This window comes from Hypomesus nipponensis, chromosome 10 (assembly GCF_054491055.1).
Source record: "Hypomesus nipponensis isolate SF chromosome 10, ASM5449105v1, whole genome shotgun sequence".
Lineage (NCBI taxonomy): Eukaryota > Metazoa > Chordata > Actinopteri > Osmeriformes > Osmeridae > Hypomesus > Hypomesus nipponensis.
In genome coordinates this window covers 14,816,002-14,837,588 of record NC_140370.1, presented here as the reverse complement: position 1 = coordinate 14,837,588, position 21,587 = coordinate 14,816,002, and the positions used below count along the sequence as shown (strand labels likewise).

At 48.6% G+C, this 21,587-nt stretch overlaps 2 protein-coding genes across 3 annotated transcripts; one reads left to right on the top strand and one right to left on the bottom strand.

Moving 5' to 3' along the window:
- Positions 1 to 99: 99 nt before the first annotated feature.
- tgs1 (trimethylguanosine synthase 1) lies at positions 100 to 9,504 on the bottom strand. Its single transcript, XM_084707937.1, is given in 14 exon segments — positions 100 to 442; positions 713 to 791; positions 1,261 to 1,477; positions 1,642 to 1,785; positions 3,436 to 3,600; positions 3,793 to 4,165; positions 5,812 to 5,986; positions 6,120 to 6,209; positions 6,644 to 6,773; positions 7,753 to 8,208; positions 8,211 to 8,276; positions 8,511 to 8,721; positions 8,879 to 9,101; positions 9,250 to 9,504. Coding segments are annotated over 14 exon segments (2,547 nt in total). The 5' UTR covers positions 9,357 to 9,504; the 3' UTR covers positions 100 to 331.
- A 63-nt stretch (positions 9,505 to 9,567) lies between these two features.
- tmem68 (transmembrane protein 68) lies at positions 9,568 to 13,758 on the top strand. Of its 2 annotated transcripts, none has more exons than XM_084707938.1 (8): positions 9,568 to 9,636; positions 9,937 to 10,004; positions 10,309 to 10,719; positions 11,005 to 11,172; positions 11,755 to 11,948; positions 12,109 to 12,169; positions 12,494 to 12,633; positions 12,890 to 13,758. In XM_084707938.1, exons 3-8 carry the CDS (start codon positions 10,392 to 10,394, stop codon positions 12,992 to 12,994), a joined length of 996 nt encoding a protein of 331 aa, XP_084564064.1. In that variant the 5' UTR covers positions 9,568 to 9,636; positions 9,937 to 10,004; positions 10,309 to 10,391; the 3' UTR covers positions 12,995 to 13,758. The 2 variants fall into 2 exon arrangements, with proteins under 2 accessions (XP_084564064.1, XP_084564065.1); XM_084707939.1 differs by having other exon boundaries at positions 9,568 to 9,733.
- Positions 13,759 to 21,587: the final 7,829 nt, after the last annotated feature.

Here is a 21,587-nt window from a genome sequence, read left to right as displayed (position 1 = left end):
CCACTGCGGATACCCCCCCCCCCCAAAACAGTATGTAATTTAAAAAGTAGAAACAAACGTGTTGTGGTTTACACAAATGGACATTCCCACCGTGCATATGAGACAGTGAAGAGGGTCACCCATTCCTGGACTTTGAACCGGCATGATTCACTTTATTACAAAAATAGATAAGGACTGTCTTTCGATAAATATAACCAATAAAACAATATAAATGGAGGGCAACAGTTTACACATAAAATATAACAGTAACGTTCCATAAGCATACCACCCAATTAAAATTACACAAAAAATGACTAAAATCAGTGATTAACTAACCATAAACAGATCAAAGTTAGTCCGATTTAATAAGATTGCCAAAGTAGGCAGTGATGGTCTTCAACTTGTTGTTGAGGAAGTTCTGCTCTACCTCGACTTTGCCCCCTGGTCCGGCAAGGGAAGCGATCTGGACGGCAAACAAGAAGTTACAAAACTACAGTAGCAGTTCATGTCTGAATAGTCTCAGACTGTTTATCTCTGTAAAGGATCACTTGACTGCAGATCAACACGTTTTGTTTGACTACATTTCAACCTGTGGAAGGTTGCCTCCACTTATTATTGGGTTAAGTGTATGCATGTTTCATTCATAGAGAAAGCCCCTTCTTATCGTAATGGGTACCTTTATGTGTGCGACACCAAATGAAAACTAATGGACTGAACAGAAGCAGTTTATCACCTGGTCCATATCCGCATTCCGAGGGAGGAAGTACACTATATTCTCTGATATCATTTTTGACAACTGGAAAATGTCAAACGTGTTAATCGTTAAAGGAAAATGACATTATTTCAAATACCTACATAATGTAACAGATAACAAGGTCAGAAAGAGATGTTTAATCATAACATATTACTAGCAGCCTCCATGTCATTCTCTGTACTACAACCACTGTCTATCCACAGTATTTAGGGACGTGTCCTCATTAAGACCGTGGTAGCAGACCAAGCAAACTCACAAGCAGAGGTCTGGTCCAGGATATCTCCTCCCTAAGTTACAAAAATGTGGCTTAAACTTTCACAATTTTATGTCGGCTAACTTCTTTTTTTTTTTTTTTTTACTTACATTTTCTAACCACCCAGTCGTTTTGGAAGCAAGAGCAAACATTCAAAAAAGTTATTAAAATGGAATTGAAATAGTTTCAAATAGTATTTGAGCCCCAGGTCAAAGTTGACAGCAGCTGCCCCTAACCCTCTGCACACAGCTCATCGCCAGACAGCAAAGGATATCCGTCTGGGTCCATCATGGTCTTGATGTTGAACACGTCTGCAGTGAGGTAGTCGGGGCCCCCCCATGGCGGGCTGAGGAACACCACGTCGCCTCGTAACCGTGGCGCCAGCTGCAGGAAGTCCCCCTGCAGGAAGTCGATGCGCTCGGCCACCTGGTAGACCTGGGCGTTGTGACGGGCCAGAGCCAGGCGCACAGGGTCGATATCGATGGCGAGCACTGGAGGAACACACACGTGCGCGCACGGATACACACACACACACACACAGAGAAACATACAAGCAACCTAAGCTTATGTGAAGCTTGTAACGGATTGAAGAAATGGGTAGATTGAGGCTGTTGTTCCCTCTCCTGTGATTGGTTGGAAAGAATGGGCTCGCTACCTCGCTTCCCTGTGAGGGCAAACTGAATGGCGTTACCCCCGACCCCGCAGAAGGCATCGATGATGAGGTCAGACTGGAAGCTTTCCTGGACCCTCAAGGCAAAGTGCTCCGCTATCTTCTCTGGAGTCACTGAGAACCAGCCCTCTGAAATACACACACTTCCCATTAAAAACTGCACAGAGTTGAAAGAGTTTTCGGTGAGACAAATTACATAAGAGTAGTTGATGTGATTTGTCTTCATGTACCAGCCTTTGCCGTTTTGTTTTGTCGACCGTAGACTTGACAACTGCAGCACACTACACATCCACACGAGGGCGGCACACTGTCACAAGGTTTCTTTGAAAATAACCTGGTTGACTTGCTCTCACTGTGAAACCAACACAAGCTGACTGAATCATTATGGCTTTGCTCCCCAGTGTCTAGGCTGCTTAATTAAATAAAATGACTTTATTTCTAATGCCTGGATCATTCTAATTTCTTGCTGGACTGGGATGAGGTGAAAAACAAACAAAATAGTTTGATATTCTCCATCTTAGGGGGAAAAAAGGTTACTACATTCTTACTTGTAAATACTTTTCAGGAACCAATTTTTGTTCCAACTAGGACTACTTATAAAGGTTTTTGCGTGACTAGAGAAGGTTCTTCAGAAACACACACAACCAAAGTGCCTTAGTGGAACTCTTCATTTCACAAAGAATGATTTTGAAAACCCTCCCAGTATGTGTGATGATTGTGAAAAGGACAGTTTCTATTTATAGACTGAAAAGGACGGGAGACTCGAACACTCCATAGACTGTCCTCCTCCTCCTCCTGCTGTCTCCCCACCGAGAAATCTACCATCTGCCTCCTCGTTCTCACCAGCCATCCCTCCATTCCTACTTCCCTCCTCCATCTCTCTCTAAGGTGTCTGTGCCTTCCGCTGAGAACAGATACCTGCTAAGACAACAAGGACCGGCGGGAGGGGGAGGGGGGAGAGAGCGCTCCACTTCACGCTTCACTTCAATCACCTCTTCACTCCTCCGCCACCTTCCCGCCTCATCCATCTCTCTGTCCCAACGAGTGGTTCGGAGGAGGAGAGGAGTGGAGGAGGTAAGGGGGACAGTGGTGGATGAGTGGATGTCCCTCTCTCGCTCACCGTGTCTGAACGGAGCCACAGAGCATGTACACACACACACACACACACAGGTGTGTGTTTGTATGAATGTGTGAGTTGTTCCACCAGAGCTCAGATCTCATCTTCAAACGGAATACCGAATAATCTGGGAGGGAACGATGAGTTATGAGGGCTGGGTGGGTGGGGAGTGGGGCAGCGGCACACACAAACATACGCAAACACATATTAGTCATAATAGTCATAATACTGGGAATACAGAAAGCTTCCTCACAACTGGATTACTACGCGAAAGATGGAACCGAGGCAGGTAGACAAAGGACTGTTCTCCCTTCTTCACGCCCGGTTTCAATTAAGGCGTATGCTTACCTGTACGCAGAGGGCAGGCGTGCCCCTGAAATGTTGTGTTACATACTGACAGGCTACTGTGCAGCAGTCGTGAAACATCGGTGTTCCGATTGTTCATTCGCATCCATACCAACCCACAAGTTGAGCTTTTATCAACTTTTACGTCCGTTTTACACACCCATTTAGAAAATGAGTCAAACGCAGTTGTACACGAGGACTGCACTGAAAAGGTACCCTCACTCCGTAAAAATACATGATATCATCAAAACACCGTTAAGAGCCGGTATTGAACGGCAGCGCCTAAAAGCATGCTGGGATTGGAAGGAGGGGCTCACCGTGGTCCATCTTGATGCCCTCGTCGAAGCGGGAGAACAGCCGGTAGCGCTGGGCCCAGTACTTGGCCAGGTCCGGCTCTGCAGCGATCTCAGGCGGCATCGCCCCACACCTCCCCCTCCTCTTCACCTTCTTCTTCTTCTGTTTCTTACTCTTCCTGCTCTCTCCTGGACAAAACACAAGACGTGATCATGCCGTCCCGAGAATCAACACCTCGAGTCGAGCACGTCTCATAGAGAGGGGAGAGTAAAGGAGGGGGGAGACAGGAAGGGGGAGCAGAAATGGAGAGGAAGGAAAGGAAGAAGAAAGAGGAAGGAGAGAGTGGTAGGGAGGTTGAGATGTTCCTGAGCAGAACTCACCTGGATGGCTTTGGTTCTCGGGTGGGTCGGGTATCAAGAAGTCCGGAACATCCAGGGGAACCAGCACCCGGCCTCCGTCTTCATCCTCCTCCTCTTCATCGTCATCATCCGTCCTGGTGAAGACATGCAGGGGAGCTGGAGGTCGGAGTTTCGTACTGGTGTCCAACTCCGTACTGGGAGGAGGAGCAGGTCCAGCCTCCTCTTCCTCGTTTTCGGCTTCTCCCCTACTCTCCTCCTCCTCTTCTTCTTCTTCCCCTACAGATGTGCGGCTCCCTCTGTGGGGCTGCGTCTCGCCGGCGCCCCCTGCTGGCGGGTCACGGTGAACTGCGTCTCCCTCGGTCTCCCTCTTGACTCTTTGAAGGAAGTTCTGCACCTGAAGACGTACGTGACTGTCATTAGATCAGCATGGCTATCAGCAGAGCGCTGCCAAACTCACCGTCGCCCAGCAGGTTTATTCAGAGCTGTGCTCTTCTGGACCTTGGTTCCCCTGCAGCCCTTCCCACGCGCACTACTCACACAGAGCCATGGATGAAAAGCTTCTGCTAAATAAATACATGTAAATCTCATGTAAATTAAACCAGCATAGGCCACTGTATAGCGTAGCTGTTTCTCATTCTGGTCAGGAGTGTTTGTCATGGGCTTATACCACAGAGCTGTGTCTGTAGGTCTGAGATTGGCGATAGGGAGGGAGGATGGAGAAAGAGAGAGACAGAGAGACAGAGAGACAGAGAGAGAGAGAGAGAGAGAGAGAGAGAGAGAGAGAGAGAGAGAGAGAAGAGAGAGAGGAGGGGGGGAGGGTTATGTTGTCAGCTTATGATCCAGTCATCTCCAGGACCTCTGGGATGAGCTGGAACGACCATGCAGGCCTAGAAACAATAGCCTGATATCAAACATAAAAAAAACCCTGCAGTACTTTGACACTTCTCCTTTTCTGGAGAATGTCTGAAACGTTGCCTCGTCAGCAACACACTCAGCAGAATCCCCCCCGCCTCTCTCTCATTGGGCAAAAGGAGACAGGATCTGAGGTGATGTCCACGCTGAGTATCCTTATTTTGCCAAGGTCAGGGTTATGGACGTCTTCCATTGGCTGTCAGACGGTGCCCAATGAAATGTGACAGGATCAAATAGCTGTGATTCATGCATGTTCACGCACACGCGGAGAGCCCAATACGCGAGGGAGGGAGGTGAGGGGGAGAGGGAGGGAGGTGAGGGGGAGAGGCAGGTGATGGGGAGAGGGAGGGAGGTGAGGGGGAGAGGGAGGGAGGTGAGGGGGAGAGGGAGGGAGGGAGGTGAGGGGGAGAGGGAGGGAGGGAGGTGAGGGGGAGAGGGAGGGAGGGAGGTGAAGGGGAGAGGGAGGGAGGGAGGTGAAGGGGAGAGGGAGGGAGGTGAGGGGGAGAGGGAGGGAGGGAGGTGAGGGGGAGAGGGAGGGAGGGAGGTGAGGGGGAGAGGGAGGGAGGGAGGTGAAGGGGAGAGGGAGGGAGGTTAAGGGGAGAGGGAGGGAGGTGAGGGGGAGAGGGAGGGAGCTGAGGGGGAGAGGGAGGGAGCTGAAGGGGAGAGGGAGAGAGGCTGGCTGTATAAAGAGATGTGATGTCAGAAGATGTAAGGGTTGTGAGGTTGTCAGGGGGGGGGGGGCAGGGTTTCTTTGGCTCCAACTCTTTCCTCTATAGACAGCATCACACATCTCATTGGCTGGCCTCACACAGTACCGACCTACTGCAATCAAGATGCCCTGATCAAACTGGACCCTAATAGCCCCTGATTTCTATCTCTTGACATTGTAGGGGAGCTGCACTTGCAATACTACGTCTTGTATAATATACATTGGGACAGTTCGAAAAACACCCGTCTTGTTAGAAAGCTTGCGGTGTGTGAGGGACCAAATCAAACGCACCCAGCAGCTGAGGGGGAAAGGAAGTGGCTGACAGGACAGGAAGTGGCTGACAGGAAAGGAAGTGGCTGACAGGACAGGAAGTGGCTGACAGGAAAGGAAGTGGCTGACAGGACAGGAAGTGGCAGTACCTTCAGGACGGTCCTGCTCTCGAGGGGCTGAGTCTGATCTCCGTCCTCTGTGAAGAAGGTGTGCTTGTTGATGCGGCATGCGGCACTTCCTCCCACTGTACGCCGCTTCCTGTTAGCCCTCCCAGACCATGCTGGGACACGGGGGCTAGGCTTGAACTTCAGGACACTCTCGAACCTTACACACACAAACATTTGTCTTGTTGACAATAGGCTTGGTTGGTGGCGAATAAACCAAAGACGATTCCGATATTTCGCTCGTTTCACGGACCCAGAATAAGCCTCAACTTCAGGCCGATCATGTTACCTACCTGGGCTCCGGGTTGCGTTTCAGGCCCAGTTTGTCCCAGGCCTCGTCCACAGACATGGGTGGGCTCTCCTCCAGGTCCTGCTCGTGGCTGCTGGACCAACACATCAGGAGATGACGGAGAAGCCAAACTCACACGGCCTCTCAGCGAGACACGCTTAATATGAGATACCAGGTTCCAACCGCCACCTGCTACTGAGGTGGCTGAGATGTTGGGTGTGTCTTACATGTATTCATTTAGCTACTTCCAAGAGAGAGCTTTACAAAGTGCATAGGTCACTGATAATAACAACAAGATAGCCCCAAAACATTGCGAGTAGCCAAAACATGAAGCACATATTGTGAACAACCAAAATAAGCGCTAAAGGGAAGAACCATAAGAGCATGTCATTAAACAAGTTACAATTAAACAACATGAACCGCTGCAAGTGTACCTGTAAAAAACAAGCAACAATAAAAACAATATATCAATATCCGTGCCTATATGTCTTAGGCACAGAGAACCCCGGAGACCACACGGAAACTGACCTTCGTTTGATCTGGGTCCATCTTCTCTCTGGCGGTTCCTCACCATCGCTGCCGTCAACAGGGTGGTTAGACAGTCTGTTCTGGCCGGAACCCTTCTCACTGGATGTGCTCTGGCCTTTCTGCTCTGAACCTGGAACACATCCATTCAAAGGGGGTCACACCGCTCCAGTACCCACAGGTGGAGGTGTGTGAGCAGCGTTCTAAAAGCTGGAGATGTGTCTGTGTGTCCTGGTGGTGATGTCAGGCAGTGACAAACAGGATAGGATGAGTCATGTTCGGGATGGCGCCAACCCGTTTTAGAGAGGTTGCCCTCACGCTCCCTCCGTTTCTCTCTGTCTGCCATTTGTACTCTCCCTCCATTTGTATCCCTGTCTACCTACAGTATCAGTCGCTTTCCTCTCTTCTATTTTCAGTTCTATTCTCCGTCTTTACCACTCTCCCGTTTTCCAACTCCTTCCCTCTCCTCCCTCCCTCCCTACCTCCCTCCCTCCCTCCCTCTCTCCCTCTCTCTCCTCCCTCCCTCCCTCTCTCCCTCTCTCTCCTCCCTCCCTCTCCTCCCTCCCTCTCTCTCCTCCCACCCCTCCCATACATCTCTCTTCCCTCCCTTACTCTGCACTCTCCCTATCTCTCTCTCTTCCCTCTCTCTGACGAGAGCAAGCATAAATAATGCATGTGCTCCAGTCACATGCTCCCTTCATTCAAAGGAAGACATCTTTTGATATGATCCATCAATTATTGAAAGGGAATCAGACCCGCATGTTTGAACTAAAGCTCTGAGTTACATGGAATGAAACATGCTCTGAAAATATTGACATATCGCTTGAATAGATTTTAGGTGTCTGGCTGCTTCCAGTAATACATAGATCACTGATTTATATGAGGACACAGTCGGTGTGCAGACTTCACATGAGTACGTAGGATCAAGTAAAATGGTAGAAGCCTCTCTAAAGTAAAGGTTGAGATACAGCCGGCTGGCTTAGACCAATCCGATCCACTCAGATCTACCCTGTTGTCTGGAGAGGAAGAAGCTAGTGATTGTGTCTGGACAGGGTTGGGTTAGGTAAGGGGACCAGTCAGTTCAATAGAGCATCAGTGACTGAGAGACTCACCTCTGGATCGTGTGCTCTGCTTTGAGGGGGAGGCAGCCCTCTTACGATCCCCACCATCACAAGGCCCGCCCCCTCCGCAGACCGGCCAATCATCATCTGCTGTCTGTTCTCCAACGCCAATCCGGCTCCCTCCCTCTGACTGCAGGCTCATCTGACCAATCAGATCCGTTACTTCCCCGGCACCGGCCGGGCCCATCTGTCCACTCAACACCTCAGCATCTCCAGCAGCACGGGACGACTCTGCATGCGTCCTTCCGTCCTCCGCCCCGGCTTCACATCCACCTCCCACACCTCCAGGGCCCCTGCTCTCCCCCTCCAGCCCAGGGTCGGTGGAGTCGCTGTGGGCGCTCCATCCCTGGGAGGCCCAGTAGGTGAACTGCTCCCAGTAGAGCAGAAAGGTCTCCTGGGCGTGCTGCTCCCAGGCAGGCTGGCTGTCGGGACAGCCCCAGGGGGAAGCGCTCCTGGGTCTCTGTCAGGGTGCTTCTCCAGCCAACTCTGCCACAGCAAACCTTCCCCATGCTCACCTAGGATCACAACAATGATTATGAATGTGTTTTATTTAGCCGATAGGAACAGGAGGGATTTAAACCTGCAACCTCTTGACCTGCAGTCTAACGCTCTACCACTGAGCTGTAGCCGTCCCCAACAACCACAGGTCATGTGAGTCAGTGTTTTAACGTTTACCAACCGCCAGGTAGACATGTTTCAATCAATATATGTTTTTCAACATACTGTAGTGGGTAAACTGTCATCCTTACTCCAGTAGGACTCCCAGCCATTGTCCTGAGTCTCCTCCTGCCCTTCTTCTCCTCTCTGTGTCTCCCCCTCCTTTCTGGGCTCCAACACCTCTGTGCTCCCGATGCTGAAGTCGTTTATCTGGAGCACTGGGTCACCTTCGTCAGTTTCCTCTTCTTCCTCCGCAGGGGGTGCCTGCCAGTGATTGGCTACTCTCCTTTTGGACTTATTTCTCTGTGAACAGAAACAACAATATAATGTTTGATAGGGGAGCAGACTTGTTGCCTCTGTCTGCCATCTTCTTTCCGCCCTATTTTCTCGACTCCTGTACCATCGGGTCTGCTGGTCAGTTAATAAATCCCAGACAGTAATACTTGACTATTGTACTCACCACTTTCCTTCCTGCTGAGGAACTGATGAAGGCCACTGGCAACCCCATACTGGCCATTAACTTGGTTTCTTCATCTTCAGACTCAGCCTCCTCTTCGCAATCCTCCTCTTCCTGCTCACCTGGCAGCTCCTCCTCTAACTCTGAGAACTTATTACCAGGCTGCCCTCCATCCGTCAGGCCAGAGATGAGGTATCTGTTGTCAGATCTGTACAGCTCACGATCCCTACGCGGAGTGGAAAACGGACATGTAAACAGTGGATAAAAGAGAACGTTGCTTTCTCACCCGCTGTTGTTTCAGCTAGCAAGGAGAAGAAGGTGAATGAATAGGATAAGAAAACGGAGGAGGTGACAACGAATCTTATGTAACTTACTGAACAAAAGCTCTGGAACAGAGACAGTGTATCTCCTCGTCACCGTGCAGGCTTTTTTGGCTGAAAATAATATCAGCAACCACATTCCACTTGCTATTATCAATCATGATGAGGACTACTAGCAATCTGTCCAAGTCTATTCATATGGATAATTCTACGATATTAGCCTGTCATTGGAGGACTTGACAACTTTTCACGAGCATTTGTATTTTGTCTTTTGCAAGCTAGATTTCTAAGTGAACATGACCATCAACACGCACGTTTCAGCAACGATTAACTATTCGGAGCAACGTTTGTTCCTGTTTGTGTCACACTCAAAAGGAACCGGGTGAACCAGGAAGAAAAGATGACAGCCGACTTCTCTTATTTTGACTGGAAAAGGGCAATGTAGGAAGGAAGTTTGATTATTATTTCACAATGATACTGTCGGATTTTATACAACCATAGCGTGGACAAAAATGTGTAAATGCTAATAAAGCGACAGGTTAGCCTTTGTTGGTGTCACCGATATTAAGACGTCTCTTCTAAGGTTAACCTTAGCTAGCTAGAGTAGCGATCTGTGAACGCAAGCTAGTGCAGTTTTGCTAGCTGGCTAGTGCTACTCGCTAGCTAGCGTTTGCCCGTTTGTGTCAGACGGACCGGTGACGTTGAAACGGGCTAATTTTGCCTTTGCCTTTGTCTTCTCAGAATTTCCGTTTAAAAAACTACCATGGTCTATCTACATTGATCACATTTTGTCCTACTTAGACTACAAGGTTTGTGATTAAGAACATATGAATGTTTGTTGTCATTATCTGAAGTTGATGCAGTAAGGAATGTATTCGCATTGTCATATGCAATTTAGCTAATTTGGGTATAATTCACCCCTTATTCAATAATGATAATACAATTTCAAGATAAAAACATATCCACTATATAACATTATCTTGACACGTATTCAGTGCCCACTGTTGCCCGGACTGTAATATGCAGTACGGTAGCAATTTCTCGGTTTTTACTTATAAAATATTGACTTAATTGACATTTACATAAGCCTTCAACGCCATTCCCCTCGGCTAGGCTGTAGCCCCAGGTCTGGCTATTGGCAGATGGTATCCACGCTGGCCTTGGCTTCCAGTGGGCAAGGCTAACTGTGTGGCAGTATGTCCAATGGCAACGAGTCCTGCATGACGGGAGAAGGCACAGGCGCCTTCCTGGCGTGCGTGTTCCACGCGTGGGAAGAGTGGGCCGATCTGGGCCGCCTGGAAGACTACCTCAGCGTGCTGGAGTACCTGGTGTGGGTCTTCACACCTCTGGCCATAGTCTTCATCCTGCCTTTCCTCATCGTCATCCTCCTCTACCTGTCCATCCTCTTCCTCCACGTGTACAAGAGGAAGAACCAGCTGAGGGAGGCTTACTGTAACAACCTGTGGGACGGGGCGAGGAAGACTCTGGCCACGCTTTGGGACGGGCACGGGGCCATATGGCACGGTATGACAGAGAGGGGGGGGGGGGGAGGGTTGGCTGAGGAGAGGGAAATTGTGTCTTGAAAGGTGTGGTGCGAGAGAGAAGAATAGGGAGTGTGTGTGTGTGGGTGTGTGAGTAATCTTGTGCGTAAGTGTGCGATTGATTTGGTAGCTATATTCGACGCTTTGTTTAATTGCCTATTTATACATGTGAGTGTCGAGGGTGTTTTCTGTTTATACAGCTATTATCATTCAGCATCTTGCATGGACTCATCGACCGACTGTATGTGAATCCTGTCTCTACTGTCAGGGTATGAGATCCATGGAATGGAGAAGATCCCAGACGAGGGAGCAGCTCTTATTGTGTACTACCATGGCGCTATACCTATTGACTATTACTATTTCCTGGCTAACATCATCCTTCAGAAGGGACGGACCTGCCACTCGGTCGCTGACCACTTCCTGTTCAAAGTCCCAGGCAAGACCCTAATCTAAACTTAATTTAATCAATATGTTAATAACTAAAAAAACGAGGCTACTTTTTGGAAAGTGCTATGCTGTGGCATTGTATTCAGAGTTTGTTAGTTCTGTTTGGCCACGAACAGGGACCACGTTGGAAAATGTGTCAGTGTAAACACAGTGTGTTCATCACCCGGACAGAACATCTGTCTATCCTATGTTGACAGCAGTACTCATAACCTGTCACAATGGTTCCCTGTGTCACAATAGTTCCCTGTGTCACAATGGTTCCCTGTGTCACAATAGTTCCCTGTGTCACAATGGTTCCCTGTGTCACAATAGTTCCCTGTGTCACAATAGTTCCCTGTGTCACAATGGTTCCCTGTGTCACAATGGTTCCCTGTGTCACAATGGTTCCCTGTGTCACAATAGTTCCCTGTGTCACAATGGTTCCCTGTGACACAATGGTTCCCTGTGTCACAATGGTTCCCTGTGTCACAATGGTTCCCTGTGTCACAATGGTTCCCCGTGTCACAATGGTTCCCCGTGTCACAATGGTTCCCCGTGTCACAATGGTTCCCTGTATCCCTGCCTGTGTCAGGGTTCAAGCTGCTGCTGGAGGTGTTCAGTGTGATGCATGGGCCCCAGGAGGAGTGTGTAAAGGCCCTGAGGAACGGCCACCTGCTGGGCATCTCCCCAGGGGGCGTCAGGGAGGCCCTGTTCAGCGATGAGACCTACCCCCTGCTCTGGGGAAAACGCAAGGGCTTCGCTCAGGTCGCCATCGATTCCAAAGCGGTAGGTTTTTTAGTTAAGTTGTTGTGCTAAGGTGTGTCGGTTTGGGCTTCTGTTGTGTTTCATTTCTGGTTAAAGTATACAGAAAAAAGTATTTTGTTCCGAGGCTTGTTTATTGAGAGCCGAGGTATGTGTCTCACCTCTGTTCTCCTTAACATTGCAGCCAATAATTCCAATGTTTACACAGAATGTGAGGGAAGGATTCAGATCACTGGGAAGAATGAGTAAGTAGCTGCAACACACTGGGGCTCTGATCTCACGCCTGCAGCTAGACAGGAAGTGGTTAGCTATTTTAAAGTCACAAAACCTCCTTACCAGTAAACTCTCCCAAAGTAAACTCTCCCGAAGCCTCCCGTTAATAGAATGACACATTCACTCACGCATGCGAAGCTGTTTGCTGGTTTAGACACCACCTACATACTGTTACATACATACATACATACACCTACATACATACCTGTTATGAATGTTGCAGCTGCTGTAATCCCAGACCCAATTGAACATGGAAGTTCAACTGAAACTTTGTTTGTTTTGTTTTGTTCATTCAGAGTTTTTTCGATGGGTGTACGAGAGGTTTCGGTTGCCAATAGCGCCAGTGTACGGAGGCTTCCCGGTGAAGTTCCGGACATTTCTGGGTGAACCCATCCCCTATGACCCCAACACGAATGCCACAGAGTTAGCAGAAAAGGCAAGGCTTATGTCCTATGCATTACATCACACCTGGATCATAGGTGTTTGATTGCCTTGTACCCCCCCCCCCCATTCAAAGAAGGGTTTTCTGGCATATCTGGTGTAGTTTCGAGAACAGGTTGGAGAACCGTTGACATCCTCTAAATATTTTTCCCTCAGATTAAATCGTCGCAGGGCGACCCAGATGATTATTTTTGTTAATAAAAAAAGTATTAGAATTTTTCTGTCTAATCCTGACGGTGTTTTGTCCTCAGGTCCAGCAGGCCGTTCAGGCTCTCATCGACACACACCAAAAGGTTCCAGGGAACGTTCTCCGAGCCCTGCTAGAACGTTTCCACAGGAGACAGAAGGAAGACTGACCTTTCTGTTACAAAGAAGTTGGTCTCTGTATAGTCGTTTTGTATTCGCTCAACCTGGACACAGGGTGGACATGCACCTCTTTCAGTTGTCTTTTACAGTACTGTATGTATGCAGGGTTTGACGTGTTATAACTCTTGTTAGAGTCTACTGTCATTGGTCAGTTAAGGTGGTGGATGTTGATTTTGTTATTATGTCACAAACAGGTTGTTGTTGTTGTTATATGAATTACTGATATTTCACCTTGTGTGAGTTTAGTGTTGTTTTAATGTTGTTGTTGTTGTTTTTTATCACTAAGCAACATATCTTGTTGTTATGTGGTGAGATAATAATGCACAATTTTAATATTATTATATTTGGTTAATGTGAGATGTGGAGTAAAAAGATATTGTCTTGTGTATATATTTTGGATGTTATGTATAGTCATTGATTCCACAACTAATTTTGCACACTTTGGATTTGTTCAATACCACTGCCAACAATAATGTAATTTTCCTTCTGTAAAAAAGCCTTTCCAAAGACCAGCTAAACCTAGTCATATGGGAGATGAAACTGGATCCTTCTCATTTCTGAAATGTTTGCCTTTTTCTTTGGTTAATTGAAGTTATTTTATAATTTCTTTAATTGTGAAATTTCCAAATGTGTTCACTATGTTGAATTATGTAGATGCATACTACCAGCACTTTAAAATCAGACAGAGATCCGGTAAAAAACATTGTGATTCAGGACTACAATGTAATCTCAATAAATATATTTTATTATGATAGATATCTCTTTCTCGCTTTGTCTTTCATGTCACAGGTACGACAGGGACAAGTGTTCAGGAACCCTTGTTCTCGTCCTTCAGGTAACACAGAGGAGGGGGTGGCTAGTCCTTCAGGTAACACAGAGGAGGGGGGGGCTAGTCCTTCAGGTAACACAGAGGAGGGGGGGCTAGTCCTTCAGGTAACACAGAGGAGGGGGGGCTAGTCCTTCAGGTAACACAGAGGAGGGGGGGCTAGTCCTTCAGGTAACACAGAGGAGGGGGGGCTAGTCCTTCGGGTAACACAGAGGAGGGGGGGCTAGTCCTTCAGGTAACACAGAGGAGGGGGGGCTAGTCCTTCAGGTAACACAGAGGAGGGGGGGCTAGTCCTTCGGGTAACACAGAGGAGGGGGGGCTAGTCCTTCGGGTAACACAGAGGAGGGGGGGCTAGTCCTTCGGGTAACACAGAGGAGGGGGGGGCTAGTCCTTCGGGTAACACAGAGGAGGGGGGGGCTAGTCCTTCGGGTAACACAGAGGAGGGGGGGGCTAGTCCTTCGGGTAACACAGAGGAGGGGGGGCTAGTCCTTCGGGTAACACAGAGGAGGGGGGGCTAGTCCTTCGGGTAACACAGAGGAGGGGGGGGCTAGTCCTTCGGGTAACACAGAGGAGGGGGGGGCTAGTCCTTCGGGTAACACAGAGGAGGGGGGGGCTAGTCCTTCGGGTAACACAGAGGAGGGGGGGCTAGTCCTTCGGGTAACACAGAGGAGGGGGGGCTAGTCCTTCAGGTAACACAGAGGAGGGGGGGGCTAGTCCTTCAGGTAACACAGAGGAGGGGGGCTAGTCCTTCAGGTAACACAGAGGAGGGGGGGGCTAGTCCTTCAGGTAACACAGAGGAGGGGGGCTAGTCCTTCAGGTAACACAGAGGAGGGGGGGCTAGTCCTTCAGGTAACACAGAGGAGGGGGGGCTAACCCTTCGGGTAACACAGAGGAGGGGGGGCTAGTCCTTCGGGTAACACAGAGGAGGGGGGGCTAGTCCTTCGGGTAACACAGAGGAGGGGGGGGCTAGTACTTCGGGTAACACAGAGGAGGGGGGGGCTAGTCCTTCAGGTAACACAGAGGAGGGGGGGGCTAGTCCTTCAGGTAACACAGAGGAGGGGGGCTAGTCCTTCAGGTAACACAGAGGAGGGGGGGGCTAGTCCTTCAGGTAACACAGAGGAGGGGGGCTAGTCCTTCAGGTAACACAGAGGAGGGGGGGCTAGTCCTTCGGGTAACACAGAGGAGGGGGGGCTAGTCCTTCGGGTAACACAGAGGAGGGGGGGGCTAGTACTTCGGGTAACACAGAGGAGGGGGGGGCTAGTCCTTCAGGTAACACAGAGGAGGGGGGGCTAGTCCTTCAGGTAACACAGAGGAGGGGGGGGCTAGTCCTTCAGGTAACACAGAGGAGGGGGGGCTAGTCCTTCGGGTAACACAGAGGAGGGGGGGGCTAGTCCTTCGGGTAACACAGAGGAGGGGGGGGCTAGTCCTTCGGGTAACACAGAGGAGGGGGGGGCTAGTCCTTCGGGTAACACAGAGGAGGGGGGGCTAGTCCTTCGGGTAACACAGAGGAGGGGGGGGCTAGTCCTTCGGGTAACACAGAGGAGGGGGGGGCTAGTCCTTCGGGTAACACAGAGGAGGGGGGGGCTAGTCCTTCGGGTAACACAGAGGAGGGGGGGGCTAGTCCTTCAGGTAACACAGAGGAGGGGGGGCTAGTCCTTCAGGTAACACAGAGGAGGGGGGGCTAGTCCTTCAGGTAACACAGAGGAGGGGGGGGCTAGTCCTTCAGGTAACACAGAGGAGGGGGGCTAGTCCTTCAGGTAACACAGAGGAGGGGGGGGCTAGTCCTTCAGGTAACACAGAGGAGGGGGGCTAGTCCTTCAGGTAACACAGAGGAGGGGGGGCTAGTCCTTCAGGTAACACAGAGGAGGGGGGGCTAACCCTTCGGGTAACACAGAGGAGGGGGGGCTAGTCCTTCGGGTAACACAGAGGAGGGGGGGCTAGTCCTTCGGGTAACACAGAGGAGGGGGGGGCTAGTACTTCGGGTAACACAGAGGAGGGGGGGGCTAGTCCTTCAGGTAACACAGAGGAGGGGGGGGCTAGTCCTTCAGGTAACACAGAGGAGGGGGGCTAGTCCTTCAGGTAACACAGAGGAGGGGGGCTAGTCCTTCAGGTAACACAGAGGAGGGGGGGCTAGTCCTTCGGGTAACACAGAGGAGGGGGGGCTAGTCCTTCGGGTAACACAGAGGAGGGGGGGGCTAGTACTTCGGGTAACACAGAGGAGGGGGGGGCTAGTCCTTCAGGTAACACAGAGGAGGGGGGGCTAGTCCTTCAGGTAACACAGAGGAGGGGGGGGCTAGTCCTTCAGGTAACACAGAGGAGGGGGGGCTAGTCCTTCAGGTAACACAGAGGAGGGGGGGCTAGTCCTTCAGGTAACACAGAGGAGGGGGGGGCTAGTCCTTCGGGTAACACAGAGGAGGGGGGGGCTAGTCCTTCAGGTAACACAGAGGAGGGGGGGCTAGTCCTTCGGGTAACACAGAGGAGGGGGGGCTAGTCCTTCGGGTAACACAGAGGAGGGGGGGGCTAGTCCTTCGGGTAACACAGAGGAGGGGGGGCTAGTCCTTCGGGTAACACAGAGGAGGGGGGGGCTAGTCCTTCGGGTAACACAGAGGAGGGGGGGGCTAGTCCTTCGGGTAACACAGAGGAGGGGGGGCTAGTCCTTCGGGTAACACAGAGGAGGGGGGGCTAGTCCTTCGGGTAACACAGAGGAGGGGGGGGCTAGTCCTTCGGGTAACACAGAGGAGGGGGGGGGGCTAGTCCTTCAGGTATCACAGAGGAGGGGGGGGCTAGTCCTTCAGGTAACACAGAGGAGGGGGGGGCTAGTCCTTCAGGTAACACAGAGGAGGGGGGGCTAGTCCTTCAGGTAACACAGAGGAGGGGGGGGCTAGTCCTTCAGGTAACACAGAGGAGGGGGGGGCTAGTCCTTCAGGTAACACAGAGGAGGGGGGGGCTAGTCCTTCGGGTAACACAGAGGAGTAGTGCAGTAACACGCATAAAACAAACAATCCCAAATAAACAAAGAAGAGGCTGAAAAAATGACCACAGTGTACTTTATTAAATGAATTTTGGTACTTGTGTTGCATTAGAATCAAATAAAAATTTACAAAAATCCAATATATACAAAAATGTCATGTTCTGTTTTCACTCGATTCAATTTACAATAAAATTGTTCATCCGATTGAATGCAGTTTTTAATCACATCCGACTTTCATCATCACACAATGCAACTTACGGAAAGGACCAATAATGAACTGTTTTTTTGTCTTTTGCATTTTTGTCATTTAATACATCACATACACCACACAATTTTTATCTGTATTACATCATAGTACCAGCCAACTTGTGGCATCAACTCTCTAGTCAAATAGACACCCTTCACAATCAGGACTCAAAGAGGAATGTTCTTTTTAAACATGTACATTTGCATACATTTATTTACAGTAAGATAGTTTTTTTTATCAATTACTACTGTGATCCTGCATTGCCACTGAGATATAAAGGACATCTGTACATCATGAGGTGAACAGGAAGTCGTTGTCCCCTTGTCCCTTTGTTAGTGTGCTTGTTCTTCATGTTCCCACAGGCTACGGGGGGTGGGGGGGTGGGGGTGGGGCAGCATGACAGCGTATTCCACTACATACAGAGGCTAGTTTACTATATGATGTTCTGATGGCAAATACCTCTCAACTAAACGCCAGACCACGCATCGGAGATCCACCTCTCCCAAACAGTGTCAGAAAGAAAGCGCTGATCATGAAAGAGAGAGAGAGAGAGAGAGAGAGAGAGAGAGAGAGAGAGGGGAAGAGATTAAGAGAGAGAGACAGAGAGAGAGACAACGAGGGTAGGGGGAGAGATAAAGAGAGAGGAGGGAGAGAGGGGGAGAGATCAAGAGAGAGACAGAGAGAGAGACAGCGAGGGGAGGGGGAGGGATAAAGAGAGAGGGGGAGAGCGATAAAGAGGGGACCAAGAGACAGAGATGGCAAAATAAATTGGGAAGGAGAGAGGGGGGGTGGTTGGATGTAGCAGTGAATGAGTTACTCCTAGTACAAGCACAGTAACCACAGTAGAGCATTATGAATACACGTCGCTATTGGCCCATTAACGGATGAACAAGCGAACTCTAACCCTTCCAAACCACACAGATCACACCTTCAGGGGGCACGATGCACTACAACCATGCCCGATTGAGACTGAAAGAAAAGACAAAAGCACTGAATTATCATATCTTAAGGCAAACAAAACAGATACATAAGCAGCTTAAATCGTCAGAACCATGATGTGGGTTTGTTGAGAAGCGCATTTTCCTGTCTTTTAAGCCTGCTTATGCACTTCCTGTGTTGACCAGTACACCCTCCACTGCTCGAATTCTGAAAGTTTCTCAGCTTCTCACAGACGTTACAATGACATTACCGTAAAGAGATATTTTAGCTACCTGGTCATGGACAGTAGCCTACTGCGCTGTGGGTGAAGGGTGTTCTGACCAGATACCGAGTTGAGGTAGGTATATGTACAATATATGTGAGAGAAGAGAGGGTTGATGGGAACCCTGGATGAGTACACTTGTTTGAAAAGAGTTTCTCTCCTGGTTGTGACCGATCCTATCTGTTTAGTCCTCTGATTACTTTGATGACCCCCCCCCCCCCACAAACAATAACAGCAGCGAGAGGATCGACACATTCTATTTCAACCGCTATTCTTCAAAGACATATCAACAATTTGGACATTTCATGAGTGTCAGACAGTGAATCTGACAGTCTTTTCAGTGACAACGGGAATTCGATTTCTAGATCTGTAGTCAGACTGAATAAACATTAGATGGGAAGCTTTGCACCAAATGAAAATAATCAGATGAAAGGCAGGCTAACACAAGATAGAGGGGAAAAAAACAATGACCGTGGCCTCGTGTTAACACAGAGCAGATTGAGTCAACAAAACCGTGGAGTGTGAGGGTGACATTGAGAGAATTATCCCTAATGTTTCATTTATAAGGCTTTGGACGGCGGCCAGGCTAGCCGTTATGGTTCAGAGGGCCGATGGCGGCTGTAAACCCATTTAAGTAAGCTGATCATCAAAGAACATAATGAGACCAAAGATTTGTTTTTGTTTTTCTGAGCGGGCTTAATTGTCGCGAAATCGTGGATCACACCACTGACACAATGTGCTCTGAATTAAAGCGTAGATAAAGGTCTGAAGTCGTGTGCTGTTATGTTAGGAGTAGCTATCTATGGTTAATGCATCATTCACGACCAACATTAAGCAGTGATTAGATAACACTTTGTTAAACTTTCTACACTTTCACAGAATCCTGATGTCGGACCTTCCAATTGTGCCATCTTTCTAAGTATGTGCTTCCTTTTTCTTCCATGCTGATATTTTGGTTACTCTGGTTTAACGACCAAATGTCCTTCCAATCTTCAGTGCAAAGTAATACAACTAGATCTTGAAAAACGAAAACAGATAAATCTGGTACCCTAAAGGCCTTTGCATACCGAAGGCCTTTGCACACAAAAAAAATAAATACGACCTCACGTTAGGCCTACACACTACCTCCGAAACTTTCGTTCGTCAAAAAAAGTTTGGATCGGGTTCGATTATCTGCGTTTTTCGCATCTATTGCCAGCATTTGACAGTTTTTTTTGGGGGGGACAATTCAGAGCCACCGAATTTAGAGGCTGACGATTGCGAAAAAACGCATACGAAAATTTCGCACTCAGTGTGAAAGGACCTTTCGGTCGTGGTAGAAGACATTCTAAAAGTGGTCTGACATGCACGCAACAGGACATGGTGATAGTATATAAAAAAAAAACGGTTTACGTCACTGGAAACTGAGGGAGCGTCGACGCTCACACTTAATATTTAAAAGTGTTGAGTAAAAGACGAAAGGTAACAGACAGGCAAGTGCAAAGACGGTTGCGTGATAGTGCGGCAACAAGGCAAATGATGTAGGGCAGCAAAGCAAACGACGTCTACCCATCTAACCACAAACTACCCGTTCTCCAAACCAGCTGTTGGAATACATCTAAATAGAAAGACACTTAAAGATCATTGTAGAAAAAATAATACAAATTGAAAAAAATCCAAACTTGAAATATTGTAACCTAGCTCAAGATAACAGGCACATCTAACTGGACTTTTTTTTTTGTATTCTTTGACGTTTTTTCGTCAAATTTCGTTTATCACAAGATTTCCGCGGTGCTTTGCAAGTTATTCTACAGACAACGTTGTGCTTGTCTCTGTTTTCTCGTCATCTGCTCTCGACATTTCAAAACAAAGTCCTGAAGAAAAGCATTTGTGACAAAAAAAAAAAAGAAGGCCTAAATGTAAAACAGATACACACTCTCCTTTTGTAAAGACAGTCTTTCTTTTCAATATTTTAAGTTACAATGTTTCTTTTTTAGACTTCCACAGCTGGATTGCTAGGTGAGGTGTGTCACCAGCTTACAGGACAATCTCTTGACAACACTGACTAATAGACTGTTTAGCGTTGACAGAGCCAGTGATGCCAACACTGTGTGCAGTACATACTCTTCTGTGTGCTGTAACTCGAGTTGTGTGTTCAGTGGTCCACAGCAGCAGTTTAAACAATATTCCTGTACTGCAAGTACACATCTCTACCACTCGACACGATCCTAGAGCTGCAGACAAAACAACCTCCTCTATACACATCTACAGTACTAATCCCATCCTGTACCAAGATCACTTTATTTCTGTCATACACACGCGCACACACACACACACACAAATGTACATACCCAAGCACAAACACACACACACATTGATGATTTCAATATTTTTTTTACGATGTTTAAAAAGAATGCTGCATCTTTAATGTGAGTATCATGTACACAGGGCTTTGCTGTACAACCTGGTGCTTGTGAGAGTATAGTTGGTTTGGCTGAGGTTGTTTGTCCCCTCTGTTCCTCTTCTAGCATCCTACTGCTTTCTTTTTTCATCTCTTACCTCTCCTTCTCTCCTCCTTTCCTCTTCTTTTGTTTCCTCATCTCTCCTCTCCTTCCCTCATCTCCTTTCCTCTCTCCCCCATCCTCTCCTTCTTTCCTCTCCTTTCCTCTCTCCCCCCATCCTCTCCTTCTTTCTTCTCCTTTCCTCTCTCCCCCCATCCTCTCCTCTCCTTTCCTCTCTCCCCCCATCCTCTCCTTCTCTCCTCTCCTTTCCTCTCTCCCCCCATCCTCTCCTTCTCTCCTGTCTTCTCCCCTCCTTTCCTCCCCCTCCCATCCTCTCCTCCCATCCTCTCCTTCTCTCCTCTCCTTCTCCCCTCTCCTTTTCTCTCCTCTCCTTGTTGTGTGAGGCTGGTCTGTTATTGTTGAGCTGCCAGGAAGGTTTTCTTGGCCTGTGACACCTGTTTTTATTCCCAGTGGGAGATGATGCTGAGGAGTTTGTCTGTCCCTCAGTCTCCCCATTCCAGAACATTCCAGGTATATGTAGCTATGACCGTATACAAACCGCTTGTTGACTGTAAATTCCAGTAAACAGTCATTATTTTCTGTTAATCTTTGTGTGTGTGTGTGTGGAAAACTGTCACTGGCTAGAACCCACGTTCCATAGTGTTCTACAGTGTTCCACATTGTTCCACAGCATCCAGACGAATTGGGCGACGGAGCTTTTGGCACTAGGAGAACACGACTGATGACATCAGAACGCAAAGTGACCACCACGTTGGATACACAGGGCTATACTCAACCAGGCTTGTACATACCAAGTTGTCCTGATCACCTTCTCGTTGAATGAAGAGTCCCACCAAC

What these genes read in the sequence shown, in the direction of transcription:
- tmem68 (XM_084707938.1), top strand. Translation starts at nt 10,392, where the DNA reads ATGTCCAATGGCAACGAGTCCTGCATGACGGGAGAAGGCACAGGCGCC. An exon ending in GCACGGGGCCATATGGCACG is followed by an intron (nt 10,720 to 11,004) that starts GTATGACAGAGA and finishes CTCTACTGTCAG; the next exon opens with GGTATGAGATCCATGGAATG. An exon ending in CAGATCACTGGGAAGAATGA is followed by an intron (nt 12,170 to 12,493) that starts GTAAGTAGCTGC and finishes TTGTTCATTCAG; the next exon opens with AGTTTTTTCGATGGGTGTAC.